The 25,228-nt window shown below is 41.4% G+C and overlaps 1 protein-coding gene across 1 annotated transcript; it reads right to left on the bottom strand.

Moving 5' to 3' along the window:
• Positions 1 to 888: 888 nt before the first annotated feature.
• On the bottom strand, positions 889 to 23,515 carry LOC144040328 (uncharacterized). Its single transcript, XM_077554446.1, has 6 exons — positions 23,088 to 23,515; positions 14,594 to 14,808; positions 10,721 to 10,886; positions 9,396 to 9,488; positions 8,836 to 9,298; positions 889 to 7,941 (listed from the first exon to the last, which is right to left on the bottom strand). Exons 1-6 carry the CDS (start codon positions 23,112 to 23,114, stop codon positions 7,019 to 7,021), a joined length of 1,887 nt encoding a protein of 628 aa, XP_077410572.1. The 5' UTR covers positions 23,115 to 23,515; the 3' UTR covers positions 889 to 7,018.
• Positions 23,516 to 25,228: the final 1,713 nt, after the last annotated feature.

Below are 25,228 nucleotides of genomic sequence, written 5' to 3'. Positions count from 1 at the left end.
ATCGGTCTGTGGCAGAAAGACGGTTTATGATGACTGTTCAAATGCCCCCAAATAGAATAATCCCTCAGATTTTGGTAATAATCCTCCTTCTCAATTAAGGTCTGAAAGGTCTAACAATGACATATTATGAATAAAGTACACATTTGCTGAATCCTTGAACGGGGAATATTTTATTTTAAAATGTTCTGTCTCCTATGTTCCTTGATGACACGGCTTAAAAAAAAAAAGAGTATAGTTGAGGCAACGATTGTAAAAAAATAAAAATAATAATTGGGTTTTGATGGTTTGAAGAGCTCAAGTGACCTATATATTTAACAAGGAGATTCACAAATGGTATTAATTTAACGCTTAGAATATGCCTTAATGATAACAAACAGTACACAACATTACGAACCATTGATAAGTGTCTTGAACATGAGCCTAAATCAAGATATACACCAGTGTTAAAAATGTTGTGGGTCATTTACTTCATGAGGTGAGAACCACTAAAGAGCTAGCAGTCTGGAAGGTCTATCATATCAAAACAATGTTTTGAAAACATAAACGAGTTATAGAAAAAAAAGAAACCTTGAGAAGGGACCACAGATAAAGGAATGCCCCCAAATGGAGTCAATTGTGTTCTGTAAGTGTTCTTGCCAATAATGGCACAAACTGCCCTTTTTTTTATTTAAAAATGCACTTGTTTGTGCGTCTAAACCTTCTTTAATGCACGAGAGTCCATTTAAGTTTGTATTTAGCAGGCATCTCTAAAGCTGACATTTATTAAGAGATTTTTTTCATTTATTTTTTTGATGATTGCATTGCACTGCTGTAAACCAAATTTCCCCTTGGGTACAGTAATGATCTCTCTCTCAATAGTGAAGAAAAAACAACAACAGAACAATCCACCATAGTAAAATGTCATTATTTATTTGTGGGCAAACGATTAATAATGTTACTCTCTGCAGTAGAGCATACTAATAGACCCTAACCACACTGCGAGGAAATGTGGTGCTTTTCTGGAGCTGGCCATCCCTGAGGTTGGTGATGTCATAGCATTATGGGATGCTAACATTAATATAATAATTTTACATTATTTTCAAGAAGAAAGTGTGTTGAACATTTTTGATTGTTAATGAAACTTTGTATGAATCTAGTCAAGGTGGGATATTGCAATGGACAGTGGAGCTTAAAACTCATTCAAACCCAAAAACGTATAAATACATTTTTTAATACTTTGTCCTTCACTCCCAAAAATTTCTACGTTGTTGTTGTTTTTTTAATGCTAGCACATACAGAAGGCTTTGATACAGCTTTTGACATGAGGTTGCTTAAAGTAATAGTATTTATTACAAAAAACGGCTAGCAGGTGGCAGCAGAGTATAAGAGATCAACCAGGGCCATTTTGCAACAAGCTCTTTTTGCCAGTGTTTTCAACAGGTTTGTGAATGATGAAACTTATAAGCTTACTAGCTATATTCTAATGCTAGTTGCTGCAAAACAGAAACAGATACAAATATACTTTTTTCCTGATGAAATAAGAGACTATTCTTTCTTTAAGTATGTTCCATGTTTTTATAGCAATGGAACACAATATGCTGTTGACCTTGCAAAATCAGTCAAAATCCAGTAAAACAGCCGGGAGCAAAGGAGGTTGCTTCAGTGAAAATGGCTGAGAGTCAATGAGTTAAAACTAAGTCAACACAAATGTCAACAAACACTCCAGTGAGCATTTTGTAGTGTATAAAAAAAAATCATTATGAAATAGACTTTGGTTGTTGTACAATCTCCAGTCATACATATTTCTACACTTGACAAATTTCCTTTTGCGCACACACACATTTTCGCATGTTTTATTTCAGAGCTTTGTGTTTCAGGGTGTGACACTCCCGAAACTTTTAGGGTTAACAAGATGACACAAAATAAATGTTGTTAAACCACATCCAACCAAATGCAGATTGGCCAATCTGAACGAAACACAAATGTTAGTTCAATTCAATGATACATTTAAAGATTTGTATTTCATGTTATAGAAATATGTGCTTTTATAATGTAGTTTGGTTTGATGTTCTTCTGCAACAACCACAGATATGTTTCCAGAACCCAAAACTAATCCAGACAAATACAAGCTCTGGATCAAGCTACAGGTATGTGGTCAACTGTATAGTTATTTGATCCCACAGACAGAATTTTGGACCACTTGTCTTTAAATAATTGTTTTAACTTGTCCATATTGGAAGGTTTTTGAGCATGACCTGCCCAATTAAGGTTACCTACCCGAATAATCTCAATTGGATTTCAGTCTGGACATTGACTTGGAAACTCCCAAACCTTTATTTATTTCTTTATTTCTTTATTATTCCTTGAAAGGTTCACCACTTTTCCTATGCCACCCCCCCCCCCCTCTCTTTTTTGCCCGATGGTGATGCACTGGAGTACCAAAGCCTTGGAAATGACTTTGTAACTGTTTTCAGACTGATAGATTTAGATATTTTTCCTAATTTGCTCTTGAATTTCTTTTTATCGTGGCATAATACAATAATCTTTTATGTCTCATAGCCTACTTTACCTTGTCTGACAGGCAATATTTATTCTACGTGATTTCCTGATTTAACCGTTTATTTGGCCGTTATCATGGTGTGGCAAGTGAAAGTGAATTCATTAGGGGGAAAGTAGGGTTGGCATGGGGTGGGAAATATTTTTTCACTTAGGGCGAGATAAATTTGTTTCCCCCTTTACATGTAAAAAAAAAAGTCATTTTTTACAGATTGCACTAGGTAGTCTTTGTGAGATATCAAAATTGTCTTGAAGATCCAAATAAAGTGTGATAAATATACAAAAATAAAAAGCTGAGAAGCAGGTTACACCCTGGACTGGCCACCAACCAATTGCAGACAAATGTATTTGGATTGTCTGTAAAAATAATAAGCTGTTGCTCATTCACCAAAATTCTAAGTGAAGTAAATTCTCAGCCAAGTGAACAAAGCTAGGTGCTAGGAGCTACTGTAGGTGTTCTTTGTTAAGGCAATTTTATAAGCTTATTGTTTCTTTTGAATGATCCTAATAGTAATAGTAAATAGTATGTGTATTTGTTTGTGTGTGTGTGTGTGTATATATATATATATATATATATATATATATATATATATATATATATATATATATAACACACACACTGTATTTACTGCAGTAGCAGGGTACCACAATAATGTATAAATAAAAAGGATAAATTGTTCTGTTTCAATAGGTTGGCAGCTCTGCTTAAAAGTAATGTTGTTTTTTTTTGTTTAGTTTTTTAAGATTTTATTGTTAAATAGATTTACATTTATTACCACAAACAACAGAAGAAAAGTACCAAAAATTGATACCGTTCAGTAATGGTATAGATTCCGAGGTACTGAGAATTGGAACCGAAAGATCAGATGTGAAAGGTACCCAACCCTAGTGCCTGTCCTAGTGGCAATCCCTGAACCCGCTGGTTTTTAGCAGTAAGATATGATAGATGAAGAAGGAGTCCTATTGGGCCTTCTTGGGCTGTGGTACTCTGGAGGCAGCTGACAGATACCGCCTGGCCAAGCGGAACAAAACTCGGGCATGGGAGGAATTTGGTGAGGCCATGGAAAACGACTTCCGGACGACTTTTGAGGAAATTCTGGTACACCATCCAGCGTCTCGGGACGTCATGAGTGAGTGGGGAGAATACTTCGAAGACCTCTGAGGTGGGCTCTCCTATCCCTGGGATTGAAGTCACCGAGGTGGTTAAAAAGCTCCTTCGTGGCAGAGCCCCAGGAGTGGATGAGATCAGCCCAGAGTTCTTAAAGGCTCTGGATGTTGTGGGGCTGTCGTGGTTGACACGCCTCTACAACATCGCATGGGCATTGGGAACAGTGCCTCTGGTCTGGCAGACTGGGGTGGTGGTCCCCCTTTTTAAGAAGGGGGATCGTAGGGTGTGTTCCAACTATAGAGGGATCACACTCCTCAGCCTCCATGGTAAGGTTGATTCAGGAGTACTGAAGAGGAGGGTTCGTCGGGAAGTCAAATCTTGGATTTAGGAGGAGCAATGTTTTCGTCCCGGCTGTGAAACCGTAATCCAGCTCTACACCCTCATCAGGGTCCTCGAGGGTGCATGGCAGTTCATTCAACCCGTCTATATGTGTTTGGTGGACTTGGAGAAGGCATTCGACCGTGTCTCTTGGGGAGTCCTGGGGTCGTGCTTCGGGAGTATAGGGTACCGAGCCCCCTGATACGGGCTGTTTGTCCCTTTACTCATCGAGTCACCTTACTTGATATTGTGTATCTTTATATTGTGTTTTTTATTCTTATGCTTTTATTCTCTTTTAAATGTAATGTTGATTAGCTGCTGCTGCTTCTTAATTGCCCCTAGGGGATTAATAAAGTTAGATTGAATTGAATTGAAATTACAACGGCTGTCAGAGTTTGGTCCGCATTGCTGGCAGTAAGTCGGACTTGTTTCCAATGAGGGTTGGACGCCGCCAAGTTTCCCTTTACCACCGATTCTGTTCATAAACATTCTGCGTGCCGCCAAAGCGTTGAGGGGGTCCGGATTGGTGGCCTCAGCATTACATCTCTGCTTTTTGCAGATGATGGGGCTTCTTCAAGCCGCGATCTCCAACTCTCACTGGAGCAGTTCGCAACAGAGTGTGCAACGTTTGGGATGAAAATCAGCACCTCAAAATCTGAGACCATCGTCCTCAGTTAGAAAAGAGTGCCCTCTCAAGGCTTGGGGATGAGATCCTGCCCCAAGTAGAGGAGGTCAAGTATCTTGGGAGTCTTGTTCACATGTGAGGGCAGGAAGGAGCGGGAGATCGACAGGCGGATTGGTGCAGCGTCTGCTGTGATGCAAACTCTGTATCTGTCTGTTGTTCCAAAAGGCAAATTTCTCAATTTACCAGTTGATCTACGTTCCTACCCTCACTTATGGTCACGAGCTGTGGGTCGTGACTGAAAGAACAAGATCTAAGAAACTTGTGGCGGAAATGAGTTTCCTCTGCAGGATGTCTGGGCTCTCCTTTACCCCCAATTTACACTGACTGTCGAACTGACGTGGTGTGTTTTCCGCACGGCATCCATACACACTGCAATTCACACGGCATGCGTTGCGTTAGCTGTCTGTGTCCGGAAATCTGCATCGGACAGACCACAAGATCACGGGAGTTCACGCTGAAGAGTTGAGTTCACGCTGAAGAGTTGAGTTCACGCGATAACCGTGTATATAGAGTCCTATTGGTAAACAATAGCCACACTTGTCTATTGTCACATCGATAAGCTTTTGGACATTATTTCTGGGACTTCTACCATGACTCTTTTACCATGGGTAAGTACGTTTTGTGTACCCTGGAGAACCCACGGGGTCAAATTTGGCCCCTATAAATTCTGCTACTCAAACAACAAAGACCTTTATTTTTTTTTCCAGCAGTGATTTTGTCCCTGTGTTCTTGTTTCCATTGGCCAAAGTGTGTTTGTACATTCAAAATCCAGTTCTAAAATCCAACAAATAAAACAAAAAAATTATATTGTTCAATGTAGCTGTGTATTTGATTATTTTCTTAAATTCTAAATAGTTTACTGACAGTTTTTGTTATTCAGATTTTTCGAAATGATACCCCTAAATCCCAAAAGGGTCAAATTTCGCCCTAATCCTAAATTAGGGAATAAAGGGTTAAAATTGAAAAAAAACTATATTTTGGTGTTCAGTGAATTTATAGCAGTCATTTAATGTATAATTCATAATTTTCCAAAGAAGAAAAGAGTTCTTGGGTTCTCCAGGGTTAAAACCCCTAGGCGTTATTGTGACCATTTTTTGTCTTTTTGTTGGTTCTGACCAAGCCATTTCAAAATAAAATACTGCCCACGAGTTAAATAGTGTTATTTTGTCATATTTAATTTATTCTGAGCTCGTTTTTTTGTCTTAAATGTCTGACTCATGTCATGCTATTTAGTTAGCTAGCTTCCCTCCCCCCCAAAATTTATTCGCAAATGGTTTTATTTTAGAAATGTACCGGATCTACCTTGATGCCGACGCTCAACTTCCTGTCCGGAATGTGTAATTTCTTCAGCTTCATGAAAATACAGATGCGATGTCCGGAAAAAAAAAATGCTTGCGGAAACCTTCCGCAGCGCCGCACCACATTGCAGCTGATGTGAAATGACACGCAGACTCGAATGCTTTCTATTTCTTGAGTCCGTTCCGCAGTCAGTGTGAATTGGCCGTTAGAGAAAGGGTGAGAAGCTTGGTCTTCCAGGAAGGACTCAGAGTTGAGCCGCTGCTCCTCCACGTTGAGAGGAGTCATCTGTGGTGGCTCGGGCATCTGACTTGGATGCCTCCTGGATGCCTCCCTGGAGAGATGTTCCGGGTATGTCCCACCGGCAGGAGGCCCCGGGGACGACCCATGACGACAGGCTGGTGAGACTGTCTCCCGACTGGCCTGGGAACGCCTTGGGGTCCCGCTGGAGGAGCTGAATGATGTGCCTGGGGAGAGGGAAGTAAAGCTGCTGCCCCCGCGACCCGATATCGGATAAGCGGTAGATAATGGATGGATGGTATAGAAAATGAAATCTCAGCCGGGTCATATGCATCAAAGGGTTTATGGCTCAACAAAGAAGACTTCTTTTTTTTTAACCTTTACTTTACTTTAAAGTGATGGTTTTGGAGGTACAAAGATTGCCAATTAATCAATTTAATAAAGCTACTTGATGTTAGTCTAGCGGCTGTGGACCATCAACAAGCACTCTGGCACCAACATATCTAGGTAAGTCTTGTGTAGCTAGTAATAAAATCTTCTGTTTATGTTGAGTTAACAACCATCTTTTGATTGGATTGTTGGGTGAAAATCATAGCAAGAAAAAAAGCCAAGGATCTAAAGTGTACAAAGGTGGACTGATGTCTCATGGTCTCTTGTGCTCCACAGGTAGTGTCAATATTTGCCACCGACTTCTGTTGATTGTGAGCCGACAAACAAAGAACGTGAAGAGGATAGATGTGTCATCCTATCCTCATTAGGCGTGAGGCTCCACCCCTTCAGACAGTAGTAACAGATAGCAGAGGGCTGGGACACAGTTGAGACTCTGCTTCCACTCGTGTCCCATGGGTAAGTAGTTCTTCCACCGTTGTCCAATCATCGAGCAGCTTGCTGTTCCTCAGTTGGTTCTGCTTCCTGTGGCTCAACTCTAGAACCATCTGCGATGACCACGAGCTCTGACCTCCACCTGCCGCAGCCTCCTCACCACTGCGCCGTGCTCTGTGTTGCCGTGACAGCAGTAGGTGACGTCTCCTCTCAGTTCGGTTCCAGTACCGGCCGGCCCAGGGCCCGTTGACCCCTATGTGGTCCCGTGGTCGCTCTAATTCCCCTCGCACCTCCTCATCGGTAGTGACCTCACTGCGTTCCCGTGCCAGCCTGTAAGCTCTGGCCCGGAGCAGTTGATTCCTGACAGACTTCTGATTGGCCTGCCGACAGTGGGGGGAAGGTGGAGAGCGAGGGTTCCGGTGTGCTCCCAGGGTATTGTAATATGGACCAGCAGAACCTTTTTGGATTCTGACTTGATTTCCCAGAGTCTGAAATGCTCGCCAATCTGTTGAACCACAAGAAACCAAACCATGACTCCTGGAGTCGTCTTCCCTACTGCTGCCTGCACTATGGCCAGTTCTGGTTGTGCTAGGAGGACTGGCCAGGACAGTTCTATCCATGCTGAGGTGAGCAGGATAACTAGCCCGGCTCCTCAGCACCAGAGTGTTGTTGGTTGGATGTGGTTGGCTGCTCTGGACCTGCTTCATTACTGTGTTTGATTCAATATTTATGGGGTGACTTGCCCTGCGGTGCCGCTGGGCCTCACTCAAATCCATTACGGTCTGACTGCGTCCCGGCACCTCAATGGTATGGACCCCTCTTGCTTGGCGCTGCTCCAGCCACAGCGCCCTCCGCTGGCAGGGTTCTGTTCGGCAACCTGGAGGCAGATACAATTCATCAACCTGGTTCTGGTTCTAGAAAGGTGTCCATCTGCTTTAACGGAACGTGTTATCTTAGCCATATTTTTCTTCAAGCAGTAATGTTCAGTTCAGTTTGGTACACATTTTTTTGTAGCTTTTCGATTGTGAAGGACTTGAAGCACTACTGTATTGTATTGAATTGAATTATTTGCCCTTCACTGTGTTCCTTAAAAATAAGTTGTACAACCACGTGTTTTGCTTGGGATTTTTTTCCGGCCACTGTATTATTTATTTCATTTTCTATATCTATTTTTTTTTAATTCCTTTTATTGTGTGTTCTAAATTACTTTTATGAACAAATTGAAAAAAATATAATTGCCATTCATTTCATGCAATTTTAAGGAAATTTGCTATATTGGCATATACAATAGAGGTCATTTTTTTTAAATTAGCTGTCACTTGGTATCGAAATTTGTGAGCACTGAAGAGTTGAGTACTCGGATTGGTATCGGAAAAAAAAAGTGGTATTAAACATCCCTAAATGGTAAAATGGTAAATGGACTGCATTTATAAAACGCTTTTAACTACACCATATGATATAAGCCTCACATTCACCCATTCACACACACACTCATACACCAATGGTCGATTGGTGCCATGCAAGGCGCTGTCAGGTCCACTGGAAGCAAATCAGGGTTCAGTGTCTTGCTCAAGGACACTTCGACATGGTCACCAGGGGCGAGGATCAAACCCACAACTTTACGGATGGGAGACGACCACTCAACCACTGAGCCACGCTGCCCCTAATACGGTAATATGGTAGTTATTTTGGTACGCTTCACAACCTTTCGTAGTAAAAGGCAATGTAAAGGAGCAAGATGACTGGAGCACAATGATGGAGGTGTACTAACCAGAGGAGGGTGAAGGTAGTGAGCGCTTGCGAGGCAAACTTGGACTCCTCTTGGCTTGGTCAAAGTGCACTGTGGTGTTGGTGCTGTTGGCCACGGTGCAGCAGGACGACTGCTGCGCCCCCGCTTGACTGAAGGGCATTGTCTCGGGGATGGACTCTAGATCCCAGCGACCTCTCTGCTCATGGGGTGAGTGGCCTGATGGTAGGTGATGGGCATGTCTATGGATCTTGTGGAGACATCTGTGCTCGCCAGTGCTAACGCTGTGGAAACCCGAGTCGCTGGGTTCCGAAGAAACTAGAGACTCTGAGGAAGAGGAAAAGCCATGTGAGGAGGGGGTGTGGCCCGGTAGTGATGACATGGCGTCAGTCTCTGCTTCGGAGAGCACGCGGTGATATGGACTGTCAGGGCCCAGCTCATCGAGGGAAATGTAGCCCAGAGGACGCCAGGCAGGGCAGTAGTTGGACTGCATGTCAAAAATCAGTAACATTAGTGTACAAGCACAAAATTATTTTTAACCTAGTTTATAAAGATTTGAAAATGATTGTTACAAGAAGAGCGACCTGTCTGGAGAAATTATTCTCGATTTCTTCAAAGTTGTAACAGCCAAGCAGACAACTCTCAGAATTTGGCTGATATGCTTGCATTTCTGGAGCCTGGACCAACACAGAAGTACTTTTTTGAATGATATCTTGAATCATTAACACTTTATAGAAGACAAGTCATGACAGGAGCGCTCCATCATTTTATTTTTTGACAAGTCCCAAAAAGACAGTAGAGGGTAGATTTTATTTATATGTGCAGTGCTCAGCATAAATGAGTACACCCCAACAGGTTTGTAAGAACATCTTCAATTTCTTTTCAGAATTAAGATTTTCTATGGGATGCTATACTGTTCTACTAAATACTCCCACAAATGTGGACCATGAAAATGAGATTTTCTGTTAAGAAAGCTACATTGCCAGTTTTATGTGTGCAGAGTTTGAAAGATATAACACTGGGTATATGATGAACAGTAAGTTGAAACTTCCTCGTGCTTACTGGTTACATTTGAATTTGCATTTTTTTTTATAGTTGCTGGAGATGTGTTCTGTTGCGGGTTAAATTTACAAGAATGAAGTCTTTTAACAGTAAACGGCACATTTCATTTGTGTGTTACTATTTAATTATTTTCTTGAGGACGACACAACCGAATATTGAATTAAATTAAATGAAACAGAATAACAGTGCAAACACCAGGAACACAATATTTACATGTTTTGTTTGCCCTACTCTTTGTATGGGCATATTTATAAGCCAATGCACGCTCATTTATATATGTATGTATATATATATATATATAGTATGGCATGTATGGTTATATAGTTCCTCTGTGTGCCATGCATCAGAAGTTAATGCAGATAACATTTTCAGTTAAAGCTAATTTGTGCATTAAACCACACTGCAGCTCTGCTTCACTCTGGCTTTGACATGATAGGGCAGGTGTCATCCAAACGCTGCTTGCTAGAAAACAAAATTATGGATCTCTGCCCAGGTATCTGTCACACCATGTGCACGCAAATTAACAAATAACACAAGATTTTTCCTTATCACTTGATGGGTGGGAAGGCACTCCAGACAGACAACTTTGAAATTAGTCTACAGTGGTGTCCAAACTCGATCCTCGAGGGCCGGAGTCCTGCAGGTTTTGGATGTTTACCTGCTCCAACACACCTGTTTCCAATGAACAGGATTGTTACCAGGCTTATGCAGAGCTTTCTGATGAGCTTCAGGTGTGTTGGAGAAGGGAAACATCCAAAACCTGCAGGACTCTGTCCAATCAACAAGTTATTAAAAAGTCACTTTTACAGTATACTGTTTTTTTTTTTTTTTTTAATCAAAAGCTCACCTGGTAGTCCAGACGGTCCAGATGGTCCAAGCTGTAGGAGACACTTGGTAGGTAGTTGGTGGTATGATGCTGGGTGCTGGACCCTCTGGACAGGTACCCATTGGTTGGATAAGTGTCAGGTGACATCAAGGCGTTATTGTCGGCATACACGTTGTCATATAAGTGTCTGTGAGGAAAGAGTCGTCATTAAAAACTATTATTATTCTTTACCGCCTCTGTCTAGCATTCACCTCACAAATACTAATGAGGTTACCAAATTGTTGTACATTGTGGTAGGGATGGCTCAATACCACTTTTTCTTATCTGATACCGATACTAATACTCAGCCTTGAAGATCATCTGATACTGATCCTATACTGACCCGATTCTTTTTGTCACCTGAGAAGTTAACGATTAAATGATGTAATCTGCTTGATACTGACATCTAAAAACAACAAGTTCACTGCACAACAACTATTCTGGTCCCCTAAAGAAAGAAGAAAAACACTGAAGTTATGTCTAATAACTGTGGCTTTACCAGCCAGCGATAAAGTATATTAGGGGTGTCCAAACTACTGCAAACAATTTTAGCAGCCGACAGCATAGACTAATATAAACATTTGACACAGCTCATGTTGTGTTGTTTGTGGCTGTGGCTCAGGCGGTAGAGACGGTCGTCCAGTAAAGTCTGCTTTTGAATCCCACTCCCTCAAAGTCGTGTCGTTGTGTCCTTGGGCAAGACACTTCATACTATACTCTATGCCAGGGCTATTCAATAAGCAAATGTTATTTTTGTTTTGATGCACTTTGAGGTATGCCTGGGTAAGATGTAACCAAAATTATTATTTATATAAATGTATTTCTGGATTGACAGACCGGGGGACCGGAGGGTGTGCTCCAACTATAGAGGGATCACACTCCTCAGCCTCCTTGGTAAGGTCTATTCAGGGGGGCTGGAGAGGAGGGTCCGTCGGGAAGTCGAATCTCGGATTCAGGAGGAGCAGTGTGGTTTTTGTCCCGGCCGTGGAACAGTGGATCAGCTCTACACCCAAAGGTCAAAGGTGTTTGACCGTGTCCCTCGGGGATTCCTGTAGGCAGTGCTTGTGGAGTACGGGTTACCGAGCCCCCTGTTACGTGCTGTTCGGTCCCTGTACGACCGGTGTCAGTTTGGTCCGCATTGCTGGTAGTAAGTCACATTTGTTTCCAGTGGGAGGTGTACTCTGCCAAAGTTGCCCTTTGTCACCGATCCTGTCCATAACTTTTATGGACATAATTTATAGGCACAAGCCGAGGCATTGAGGAGGTCTGGTTTGCTGGCCTCTGCTTTTTCAGATGATGTGGTGCCATTGGCTTCTTCAAGTCATGATATCTAACTCTCACTGGAGCGATTCAGAGCCGAATGTGAAGCGGTTGGGATGAATATGAGCACCTCCAAATCCGAGACCATGGTCCTCAGTCGGAAAAGGCTGGAGTGCCCTCTCCGGGTCGGGGATGAGATCCTGCCCCAAGTGGAGGAGTTCAAGTAACATGGGGACTTGTTCACGAGTGAGAGAAGGTTGCAGGAGATTGACAGGTGGATCGGGTGCAGCATCTGTGGACTCCCAAACTGTGGGTCGTAACCGAAAGAATAAGAACAAGATCCCGGATACAAGCGGCTGAAATGAGTTTCCGCCGCAGGGTGTCCGGGCTCCCTCTTAGAGATAGGGTGAGAAGTTCGGTCATCCGGGAAGGATTCAGAGTCGACCCACTGCTTCTCCGCGTTGAGAGTTAACAGTTGAGGTGGCTCGGGCATCTGGTTCGGATCCCTCCTGGACGCCTCCCTGGAGAGGTGTTCCAGGCATGTATCACCGGCGGGAGACTATGTCTTTCGGCTGGCCTGGGAACGCCTTGGGATCCCACCGGAGGAGCTGGTTGAAATGGCTGGAGAGAGGAAAATCTGGGCTTCCTTGCTAAAACTGCTGCCCCAGTGACCCGACCCCGGATATAGCGGTAGATAATGAATGGATGGATGGATATATTTAAGTGAAAAAAACATCTCTGGTTCTGGTCAATAATAGCGTTGCTATTGTGATTTATGCTGTTTTTATATGCCTTTGCCATGCTTCCAAATGTAGAAGAGAGATGAATAAAAAGTGACTATTTCAATTCATCCATATTGGTTTGAAATGTGTCCTTATCAGCTGTTTACTGGGTGCCTAATGTGTCTGGCCTGGCTACATTTCTTGATTTGGACATTTGGCCCAGCTGAATTAGTAATTGAATAGCCCTGCTCTATGCTAATGTTAGCTGGTGATTGTAGTTGACCCAATATTTAGTTATAAGTTGCCTCAATTTTGGCAATAGATGTATTTTAATATTTATAACTCGTTTCACAGAAGTAAAGTACGCATATGGCTGAGGTTCGATTGGACCTCGTCAAACACGGCACACACTGTTCACTTGTACACATCACGTAACCTCCTTTGCACAATATTGCAGTGCAAGTGTTGCACTGAGGCAACAGTTTTGATTATTTGAACCAAGCGAACTCATTCACTCCCAGCCATTTTCACTGAAGCAACCCCTTTCGCTCCGCTGTTTTACTGGATTTTGACTGATTCTGCAAATCCCACAGAATATTCAATTATATTGCTATAAAAACATGGAACCTACCAAAAGAAAGATTAGTCTCTTCTTTCATAAGGAAAAAAAGTATATTTGTATCTGTTTCTGTTTTGCCCCAATTAGCATTAGAATATAGCTAAGTTTCTAATCTAATTCTAAAATTGAAGATTAGCATAAATGAATAACATTAAAATAAAATGTTTTAAATATTTTGGCCGTCCAAAATATGCTTCACATCCGCTGGTGTGACACACTCAAATATGTTTAAACTTCGCGTACCTCACGTCAAGATTTCAGAACATCTATTCTCGGTGTAGTGACTCCAAGCTTCCTTGACGCTTCCAAGAGAGAGATGGTGGGTCCTGTACTTGCTGACGCGCAATGTCGGCTTGTCAAAAGAGGCACGGGTCTTGAATGCTCTTTGTTTAGTTTAATCAGCCTTTCACGATCACACACAACTTGAATGGTGGAGCAATGCCATGCGGATCAAAATTTCAATGTGCCATGCGTTTGTGTCGTCATACGGCTATGCAGCTCGACTCAATCCCGCGTACTACCAGGAAGCGCGTCTATTTGAAGCTCCCGGCATACATCACCTGTCATGTGACCCCAACACCCACGCATCACAGCAACCACACACACACACATCACGTGACATATGCTATGGCATCAACACTTGAACTTCAAAAACAAAGATTCCAGAAAAACAAGAGACATACATCTCTCTGCAAAAACTGTCGAAGATGGCATATTGGAAATATGTATCTGTTTCCGTTTTGCAGCAATCAGCATTAGAATATAAGATTTGTCATAATTCACATTCCGGTTGAAAACACTGGGAAAAAGAGCTTGTTGTAACATGACCCTGGCTGATCTATTATACTCTGCTACCACCTGCTGGCCGTTTTTTTTTAAATAACTACCATTGCGTTAAGAGACCTCTTCAGGTCAGAAGCTGCATCAAAGCCTTTTGTATGTTCTAGCATAAAAAACGTATAAATTAGTGCTGGTGATTTAAAAAATGTAATCACACGGGGGCCTTTTGTTTATTACTTGCTGGGATCCCTGAAAGTTGAGTTGAGTAGTCGTCAACATGATGATGATTTGCCATACATCAATTCAATTATAAGAGTTATTCCACGATGTTTTTTGTTTTTTTTGGCGTTGCAGCTTTACTTTTCTATTAATCAAGGCAATGGGCTGAGCACAAAACAACAAACAGCTGAGTTTTTGGGCAGATACCACGGGAAAGCTCCTAAGGTGTATGCACCTTACATACATACAACATACCTAGTGTTGTATCTGCCTCTGCCCTCCTCAACCTCCACCAGTCCCATGTCTCTCAGTGCTTCCCAGTGTCTCTCCGAGGGGGTCCTGTGCTCCATGCGCCTCCTCCTGTGACTCCGCCCCATTTTACCTTCCACCTGCATGCTGATTGGCTGTCCGTACTGGTCCAGGAAGCGCTGCTGCTCATCATGGTGTCTGTGGCGGGTCGTTTGGCGAGCCTGGCAAAAAGAGCGAAACATAACAGAGGCTCACTGGAAAACAACCTTTACAACCAACCATAAGTCTGCAGAAAAAATAGGCTACATGCCATTAATGTACTGCTAGATGGCCTACTTTGCTCTCTGAGTGGACTCGCCATTTGGCATGACACAGAACAAAATGTTCTCTGAGATGAACAGAAAGAATGAGTTAATCGCAACATACCTGCATGGTTGCCAAGAAACAAGATACTGTCTGTTTTTTGTTTGCATTAGCTACTGCACAACACTGATGCCAACCGGGTTGACTGTGAGTGTCATTGTATATCACCACATTTTCATAATCACATTTTGGCAGTAAAATGAATAGAACTGACATATCTATAGAGAATACTTGGAAGTATTTTTAAACCTCATTTACTGCCATTGACAGCAAAAAATGGAATTATATGTTAAATATATAAAATATGTTCTGAACAGATTTAAAATATATTTCCAAATATGAAGAAGTGGATGTGCCAATTGTAGTGGCGACATTTTGTTTCCTGAGTCGCTGCGATTTTTCTGTTGCCACGACGACTGCAGTCAGCAAAGCAAAAGCTAAGATGGTAATGAGACTCACAGGATGTAGGTCAGCAGCACTCGTTCACCCTGCCTGACTCTTTATGCTCACTATGCAATGCCTCAGGCACACACAAGCGCGGTTAAGCGCCAATGCACGTTGATGGCAACACAAAATGAAGTGTCGCTTTGTCCTCACTTTGGCATTCAGTCATTTGTTTCCACTTTGCTCTCAAATACAGTATATTTCCCTCTCACTTCTCACTATAGCAATACACGATATCGCCTCACTATCCGTGCATCAATTTTCTATGTTTTTTGTCTTTATTGGGATCGGAGGTCAGCTGGAACCGATCCGAGTTGACTGCAGTGAGGCAGGGGAGACACCATGGACTAGTCGCCACTCACCATCCAGTCATGCTCACACCTGGGGACAATTCGGTTTTGTTTTTGGAATGTGGGTGGAAGTTGGAGTACCTGGAGACAAGCCAAGCAAGGAATGCCCGAGCCCAGATTAAACCTCAAGCGTTACATTTTGATCTAGTGCTAAAAACTACTACACTGTGCTGCCTCATTTCACTATATCATCTCAACACATCATCTCATAGTATTATTACTACATTTTATTTGTTGTAACATCACAGAAGGGATCCAGCTTTGGCAAAAAAATGTGACGACAGTCATACAACAGAAAGTGTAACATCACAAACGGTCCTGTCCTGGCCACTCACTATATGGTGAAAGTTGATGATGACATTAAAAGATCCACCTCCCAAGTAGAACTCCGAGAGTAAGTCTTTTTATCTTAGTTTTACCACACAACTTACTTGACATTTTCATGACTTGTTCAAATGTTAGCTGGTTAGCAGACTACTTCCCCGTACATGGAGGATAATGAACAAGTAAACAGTGGCAATATAATTCCTTTATCCAGAGCCAGAGCAAAATGAAATGGCTTTTTTTTGTGTGTTGCTTTGTTTTAGTGTACTGTCAGTAGGGGAGACCGGGGCGATTTGTATCACTTTTTATACTTTTAGATATTTCTTGCAATCAATACATCATATATAAACAAAATGTATACCAGATGAAAGACCAAAGTCTTAGGTATATTTTTTGTATTCATGTCATTTTTAACTTTAGTTATAAGCCATCAAATAGAGGGAGTAAACATGTGACATGTTGCCCCACCAATGGGCCACACTACATTAGGTTTTGCAACTAATAAAACAAGGACAACAACATCCTTGTTCTCCTGTTTTTTGTTGTTGTTGTTTTTTACAGCCAGAAAAATTGTTTAACATTGATCTTGAAAATTTAAAATAGTCATTAAGCAAGCTTTAACATAAAATATGAAAGAGATTTAACTCCTTAGGAACTGCTGGCATAAAGGTCATAGCTCTTAGCCTCAAATGCCTGTTTTGCTTCCCTTAAACTGACATTTTGAGATTAAATTAAATAAAAATAAACATTCCGGTTAATGGATGGATGGTTCATCATGAAACTTAAACCAGTCCTGACATGTGGGCATACTGTAGTTCCAACAACTGGAAATCAATTTTTAAACAATGAAACAAAACCTGGCAAACTAATTTCGTCACTCTTCAGACTCATCATCTGAAGAACAATTCTAGCATACGTAAACAAAGTTAATAAAGGTCCATTCTTGGCATATGTGACATCAAACCCGAAAATGACTAAAACAAGTTGCCCCAAACTACCATGTTAGCTAATACTTGCTCTAATTTAAAGTTAGCTTAAAACAGAGCAGTGACTGAGGCATGACAAGATGCCTGAATCTCTCCACTAACGAGTCCACATGATTTGTTGCTAGAATTTGTCTGTGTACGACGTCTGTTTCAAAATATATGAAGTTTAAATTTGTTACTTTGGGTTGTGCAAAACAGGTAACTGACACTCATCTCAGCTCACAATGTGGTATTCTCTTCTCAGACAGTACACAACCCCTGACCATTTAGATGAAGAAAACTACACTTTTTTGTTGTGACCTCTGGTGGAGAAGAAAATTGCAATGTGACAACTTACCCGCTATACTAGCCCCGGTCTCCCCTAACTGTTAGGTACTGCTTTTATTCTTTTACAGCCTAGGTCCACAATTAGGGTGCTGCGGTCCAACCACCTCTTTGTGGACCCCTAGGGGGAGGAGGGTAGCATGCCACTATTTTGAGTGACTAATGTAAAGTCAAGTTAGACTGGCTGAGAGAGAGAGAGAGAGAGAGAGAGAGAGAGAGAGAGAGAGAGAGAGAGAGAGAGAGAGAGAGAGAGAGAGAGAGAGAGAGAGAGAGAGAGAGAGAGAGAGAGAGAGAGAACGGCAGTGTGTTCTTAAGAACAAAGTTTGTTTTATGTAAAAACAAATAAAGAGCAATCTTTTTGACTTTCTTAATTTATAAAAAAAAAAATTGTCTTTTCAGGACTTCACTTAACATTTGCTAATTGTTTTTAATTGAAAAAATAACATTTGTATATTAAAAGCAGTGCTATTACTTGACATTTAATTTTCGATCTTGTAAAGGGGAAAAACATTTATAATATACAATAGTACCTTGGAGTTTGAACATAATTTGTTACTGTGATGTGTTCAAAATCTGACTTGTCCAACCTCTGAAACAATTTTTTGCTATAGGGAGTAATGTATATGGAATTAATCCGTTCCCAAGCTCGAAAAACAGAACATTTCTATTTTAATTTAAACAAACTTAATTTCTATTTATGGAAAATCATGTACACTCTGTACAGTATTTAAACAATAAAAAAAATACCTTACCTTTGTTGTTGTTGTGTGATGGCATGAAAAATGGATGGAAAAAAAGTGGATGAAAAATGCACTCACAAATGTAAGAGGCCTGTTGTATATTCCTCATTGCTTGATTTAGTTCAGTGCTAATTTTGTGTATTTTACATTGGGCATATTGTTAGACTACTAAGGGGCCCTTGCCAGTGGCCGGCCGCTGGTTATTCACGGAGGGTAAGCTAATTTTTTTGTGGGCGAATCATTCAATGTGTTTATTTACTCAAATTTTCTCTTCGTAAGGCAGACTAACAAATGGATTTACGGGTTTTCACACATCAGCTTTGTTTCCTGTTCCAGCTTGCAACGTGTGGGCCGCGTCCCAGTATTGCGCTCCCGCCCTTGTGCCCCTCAGTTGCACGTTTTCGCCGACGGGTGCGAGTGTGTAGTGTGTCTGTCTCAGTTGTCCATTTCAGAGAGCTGAGACGCGATGGCCGGGAGCGCGCGGTTGGGGGGGCGCAGGGATGGGGGTGCGAGTGTTGGAACGCGGCCAGCAGTGACTGGAAACGGCGCTGATGTGTGAAACCGCAAGTCCATGATATCTACCCCATTAAGAACCCATGTTTTAAAGCTTCAACATGCATGTGGTCGCTTCATTAGGTACACCTCTTGATGTCTTCAGGTCTGAATTGAACCAGGCGTTGATAAACTTGAAGTGGATAACAGTGGGAAGAACATCGTCATCATGTAATGGGAAAGAAATGTCGGATAAAAACATTGCATAAGTGAGTGATTATGTTGCTGACGTGGAGGAGGAAGGAGGAGGAGGATGAGTCACCCTCCTTTCTCTCTTTTTGGACAGAGGATTATTTTATTTATTTATGGCAAGGTAGGCCTTTTGCTTTGTGTAAATAAAATTTGTATTGTGTTGTCAAAGGACATCAAGTGAGGCCTGTCATGTCAAAGTGTCACAATGACTCACATCAAACCAGCTTTACATTGTGTAGGGCACACAAAGCAGGAAAACATACAGTGCAATATATGCACAGACACCACAATAATAAACAGCATTGCCATGGGGCTAGCGTAAAGATCATTGTCATCCACTCTAAACATGTATGAACATGTAAAGCAAACATTTAATTATGCTAGTCACAGATCACAAAAACAAAAAGCACCAAGCTAACATGCTAATTTAGCCATTTAAGTGAACCACAACAATAAACATGTAAACACAGTAAACAACAACTTCGAATTCTGGAATATCATGCTAATGAACAGAGCGCTTGGTGTTAGCTATGCCTATAAACATGCATACATGCAAACATGCACGGTCCAATCTGCTCAATAAACATGTGAAAAAAGTGAACTACTGATGAACATAACGTAAACATACAGTGCCGTGAAAAGTATTCTCCTTTTTCTCAAGTTCTTTTTTTCATAGTATTCCTACTTTAATGTGTAAGAGATTATGAAACAAATGTACATATCTGACAAAGATTATCCATTCCATTACCAGAACCAGAACCGTTTATCCTCACAATGGTCCAAATAAACATAAAATACAGTTTTTATGATGTTTCATTGTCACTGACCACACCCAAATCTGATTACCTCCAAAACTGTTCAATGAAGAAATCACTTAAATAGATCATTTCTGACAAAATGAAGTCAGGCAAAATATTTTAAAAAGCTACAAAAAATGTCATGATCCAAAGAAATTCAAGAACAGATGAGAAATAAACAAACATCAATTGGTCTTAAAAGGGTTACTAAGCCATTAGGCAAACCACAGTGAGTGGCCAGTATCCATAAATACAGAAAAGATTGTTTTATTAAATTAAAAGGACGAATGAGCACGAAGCCTGTTGACAGTGACGTACTGGCGGAGCCAGAGTTTTATAAATGGGGGGCAAGGATGCTTCAGGGTATCCAAAGATTATGCCAAATAATTAGTTTCATAACTATTTAATTTCAATCGGAGTCTCTAAATGTTGAAATATATGTAAGTACATATTAAGCATGCAAGAGATTTTTGCACATAATGTGCTGTTTATTAACAATGTACCAAAACATTAAAAGTCTAGGAAATAATTAACATCAGTGACATTAATGAAATTTTAACGCATACACTTGTTTAGTTTAATTTGTTTAAGGAACAAGTCACATTGTGTCCCCTTATTTCGTTTTCCAGACACACTATAAAAAATGTTATTTGTTCCTCAGACTACTACTTTATTTACAGCCACTTAATGTTATTAATGGTATTAAATCCCCCAATTCTAGACTAAAAACATTAGGTCATATATATACTAAGTGTAAGTATTCTTCAAGCTGTTTTGTGTGTGATGTTTAAATATCTTATTTTGAAATCTATGTTTTTATGCTTCGTAGTTTTGTTTCCTGTTCATGCTCATATAAATCTATTTTTAGCTTGTGCAATCTATCTGAACATACTGTAAAAGGTATTTTAAACAGTCACTCACGTCTCACGGGGAAACCAACATGACATTGCCATTGCTTGCTAAAAATGCTGGCAGGCTACATTGCAAGACTGTCAATCATTTAGTGCCTGCGGAGTCCAATCACATTTGAGCAGGGGCATGTGCCACCCCGGCCTCCCCTCTGGCTCAGCGAGTGCAGTGATGGCCAGTCTCTATATCACTGTGTGGCAGATACAGCCCGTGTAAACGCTGTCTCTACTCATTTGACCAACGACTTTTCTTTTTGTCGCTTTTTCTGCTAAAACAAATCACAAACTATTGCCACTACCTCCTGTTCGTAATGTTTGTTTATTCTGAAGTCATGTTTAAAGGGCCCATATGATTCAAAATGATGGTGGTGTTTTCCTCTTTTCCTCACTTCATCCATCTCTGAGCATTCATGCTCATTCTTGCTCTACAAGCACCAGCCCCTCCCAACCCAAGAAAACGACTGGGTCCTCACTTATCTACGTAGACAATTGAGGACCCACCTCCGTACCGCCCCTGCAGACTAAACACACGCCCGCTTTCTCCAAGCAGCCTGCAGGACGCCCAACAAGTGTATCCGGGGAAGAGGCGCTATGAAAGGCCACCTCAGTCAAGGCACTGGCCTACCTGGCTGCTTTAAAATTCCACCTCTTTGCACTTGCCCGTGCATGCGTGTCCAATGATGGCACGCTTGGAGGTTCCTGACTGACTAAATAACTTTAAAATGGCGTGATTATTGTGGGAAATTAATGAAAAAGAAGGTGCTATTGACGAGGCAAGACAAGAGTTGTTGCTTTCTTAAACGCTACAATATGCTCTTACATATTTACCGTTTTTTGAGGGGCCAGCCATCTTAGAACAATGTCATGCAAAGGGTGCGGCAGCCGCACGAGGGAGAGGCGGGGTTAGAGTTCTAATAATAGAGTTCTAGTAGCCACCAAAATAGCTCTTATTTCATAAGCAATTACGTCGCCACTATGCCAAAGGTAAGATATAATCGTTATCGTTACGTTATATCTTTAACTGTGCAAGGGCTTAAAATATCGTGACACGGGCTCTTTAATCTCAAGAGGTTTTCCGAGATTTCCCATTCGACCAGGAAATATTCACGAGTGAAATTGGTTCGTGTGTGATGTGTTGATTTTGCCATGTGGCTGCACACCACACACTACGTTCAAAACGGTTTTGCCCATGATTTTTTATCATCATCATGTGTGGGTCTCTTAGATTTTAGAAGTCTACCGACAATTTTAAAATCTTGCTGTGTCCCAGGCATTAGAGATTTACTGCAAGAGACTAGACAAGATTCACATTTACCGTTTATGCTTGAATTTGTTGACAGGCCATCTCATCGCGATACAGAAAAGAAAAGACAGCGCTGGATAACAAAACAAAAACAGTAGAAATGCAAACCCAGGACTATCTCATGAGTTAAAACTGTGCTTTAGGAATTACAGTACAGTCTTCCTGAACCTCCAATCCCATGATTTAGAATGCGGTCTACAAGTGTCTCGTGTTATCTCATCAAGAATGCACATTTGTCCTCGGCCTCATCTGCTTCTTCCTCTGTTTTGCCTTTCAACTCACTTGTATCACCAGAGATGGGAAGTAGGAGGAACGTACAGTAAAATATATTTTATATTTTCACTTTTACTCATCAAGTACATTTCAAAGCCTGCACATTTGTACTTTTACTTGAGTCATTATTTGAGCGAGTACTTAAACTTTTACTAAAGTAGTTTTTTTACACAAATAATTGTACTTTTACTCAAGTAGAAAAATGTCAGTACTTTTCCCATCACTGTGCATCACAGCCTCACTCTTGTTCATCTTATTGTCTCTGGCTGTTGATCCCATCCAATTGCTTGCCCTTCCATTGTTAGACATTGTAACAGTGCGTTGTGCTCCGGCTAGCTATATACAGTATATATAAGTAAACCTAGTTCATCATTGTTTGCGCGACTGCTTCAGACAGTTAGAAAACATCAAGATTCACCTGGGGAAAATAATTCGAATGGAAATGTATAAAAAATATGCCTATCATCTTATGACAACTTGTTCAGCCAATTTGCATGTGAAGACTGATGATTAGATAATGCCTAAATGTTTGTAGAAGGTGAGACTGTTTAAAAGAGACTTGCTATAATACGTTTTGATCAACATGACAAAAGCAATTCATAATGTAATAACAACTGTACATAATCATTTGCATGGGCGAACCAAAGCATTTGCAACTTGTTAAAATAAAAAGAGAGAGAGAGAAAGAGAGAGAGAAACTTCTTTTTAAATATGTACACAATGATATGAAGCTTGAACAATCAGTATTGAGAATTTCAATGCTGATCTGAGAAAGGTACCAAAGTGACGGAGAAAAAAAGGCTTCCTCAGACGTATTGCATGTGACCACCACCAGCGATTTCAGGACAATATATTAAACCTTGTTTCCATGGTAATGACAATTCCAGCAGTATCCAAAGAAACGTGTCTCCTAGTTGATCTTCTCACTGGAGGAGGTCACTCACCTTGGTCCGAGTGAGGTGACACCCCATACTGGCAGTAGGCCAGGTCTTACGAGATGTCCTGATGGCAAGGTGGAAGAGGAGGAGGGTGAGCAGGAAGCGGACAGGGGGAGGAATAGCAGGGAGAAGAATCCACGACGTTGGTCGCTCAGTCTTGCTCCTCCAGGCGGGAAAAAGCAGTCGCCATGATGGTGCTGCATGCAAGGTATTCCATCGCAGGTAGCAAAGATGATGAAGAGCAGTTCCTCCTCCTCACTCCCCTCCTCTCTCTGCCTCTGACCAACATCCAATCACAAAGCCCAGATGATAGCCACATGCTGTGATTGGCCGAAAACACCATCACTGTAAACATCCATTCAGTCTTTTCTCTCTATCCCTCACTGCTCATCGTCTCTTGTCCTTCTCCCCCTCATCTTCCTCCTCTTCATCTTCCGACACAGACGCCTCACAAATGACTTTTATTTTGACAGCGACAGCAATAAGCTCTTACTGCTCTGGTTGAATTGTTGTATCCAGGAGCAGATTGGCAATTGGGAAATTAGGGACACCCACTGAACGGTGGGGCTATTCCAGGATGATCTGGTCCTGTAGTATTATTATTATTATTAGTAGTAGTAGTAGTAGTAGTATGTCTAAAGTATTTTCAAATTGTGGACCGCACATCATCACACAGCCGGGTTTTTTTTTCACACACTACTGTCACCAATTGTATGGAAACTCTTTTACGGCAGCTGTTGTGATCATGTGACCATAATGAGCTAATAACATTGCTTGCTTATCAGAAGATATTTGCAGGATATGATATGGATGCTTCCTCTAAAGTTTTGAAGGTTGACGGGTTTTTTTTCTTTTCTATCTATCTATTCATTTTCTTAACCGCTTGTCCTCACAAGGGTTGCGGGGGGCACTGGAGCCTATCCCAGCTGGCTTCAGGCAGTAGGCGGGGTACACCCTGAACTAGTTGCCAGCCAATCGCAGCATACACATCTTTTTTTTCTTTTCTTTTTTTGAAATTATTATTATTATTGTATTTTATTTATTTTGGCTTTTTGCCTTTAAAGGGACAGTAATGAGTAAAAAAATCTACTTTTGAGATCTTTTAGCCATGTTAAAATGCTAATTCCTCACCAAAATCGTCACAGGATTGGTGTTCCTCCATAGGTCATTCTGCTCTCCAAGCACCAGCCCCTTCTAACCTGAGAAAACGAGCAGGTACTCACTCTATGATGTCATCAGGTGCGGACCCACCCCGCACCGCATATGTGGACTAAACACACACTCACTTTCTCTGAGAACTCCATGCGCGCACAATAGTGAGAAAAGTAGCGTTTATCAGTAAACATTCTGTCCAAATGAATTCAAAGCAATCAATTATCCTTCACATTTGCAATGCAAAAGTGCAATGACATTTGGCCATTTTAAATTCCCATAAAGGTTCCATGGTTGACACTTGTGTAAACTACAAGTAAAATGTCTGCGCTGTTGAACCTAATGAACGAATGGTGTAGCGGTCAGTGCGCTTATCCTATAAGCAGAAGAACCCAGGTTTGCGTCCCACTTTTTTCTTCTTTCTTTCTTTCTCTCCTCCCCTCCTCCTCCGCTATTATTTCTTGCGGCAAAGGAACCGTTTTGTTTCAAATGTTTATTGAAGAATTGAGCATCCATCCAATTTCCACATTTGGTTGTCCCGCAAGGGCTGGCCGGTCTTGCGAGGCCACTCAAAGGAGTGCTCGAACACAGCACTCCAGAGTTTTGTGGGCGGTGCACGCAGCAACCGGCTTAGAACGAGAGGGGCGCGGCAAGCACACTGGGAGAGGCGGGGTTTTACTGAACGGGGCGTTTTACTTCCGCGTTAGACAGCAAAATGCCCAATATTTCCTAAAAAATTACATCGTCATGGTGTGTGTCCAAGGTAAGAATTAATCATTGTATGCCTATCGTTAACTGTGGAAGGGCTTAAAATACCGCAATACATATCCTTTAATGGACAGCACAGCTGAAGAAGACATGACATAAAGGAAAAGAGCTGCTTGGCACAGGATTGGAACCGAGGTGCTCAATGAGTGAGCTAATGGCGTTGTTAGACCTATTTTACAGGCCTCAAGCCTACCTAAAATGTTCTTAAACGATCCTTAAATGAATTG

The sequence above is a fragment of the Vanacampus margaritifer genome, chromosome 1 (genome assembly GCF_051991255.1).
Source record: "Vanacampus margaritifer isolate UIUO_Vmar chromosome 1, RoL_Vmar_1.0, whole genome shotgun sequence".
NCBI classification, from domain to species: Eukaryota; Metazoa; Chordata; class Actinopteri; order Syngnathiformes; family Syngnathidae; genus Vanacampus; species Vanacampus margaritifer.
The sequence above is the reverse complement of the archived record's forward strand: the minus strand, read 5'-3'. Positions and strand labels throughout refer to the sequence as shown.

What these genes read in the sequence shown, in the direction of transcription:
- LOC144040328 (XM_077554446.1), bottom strand. Translation starts at nt 23,114, where the DNA reads ATGGGGTGTCACCTCACTCGGACCAAG. An exon ending in AGAATAATTTCTCCAGACAG is followed by an intron (nt 9,299 to 9,395) that starts GTCGCTCTTCTT and finishes TTTGACATGCAG; the next exon opens with TCCAACTACTGCCCTGCCTG. An exon ending in ACTACCTTCACCCTCCTCTG is followed by an intron (nt 7,942 to 8,835) that starts GTTAGTACACCT and finishes ATCTGCCTCCAG; the next exon opens with GTTGCCGAACAGAACCCTGC.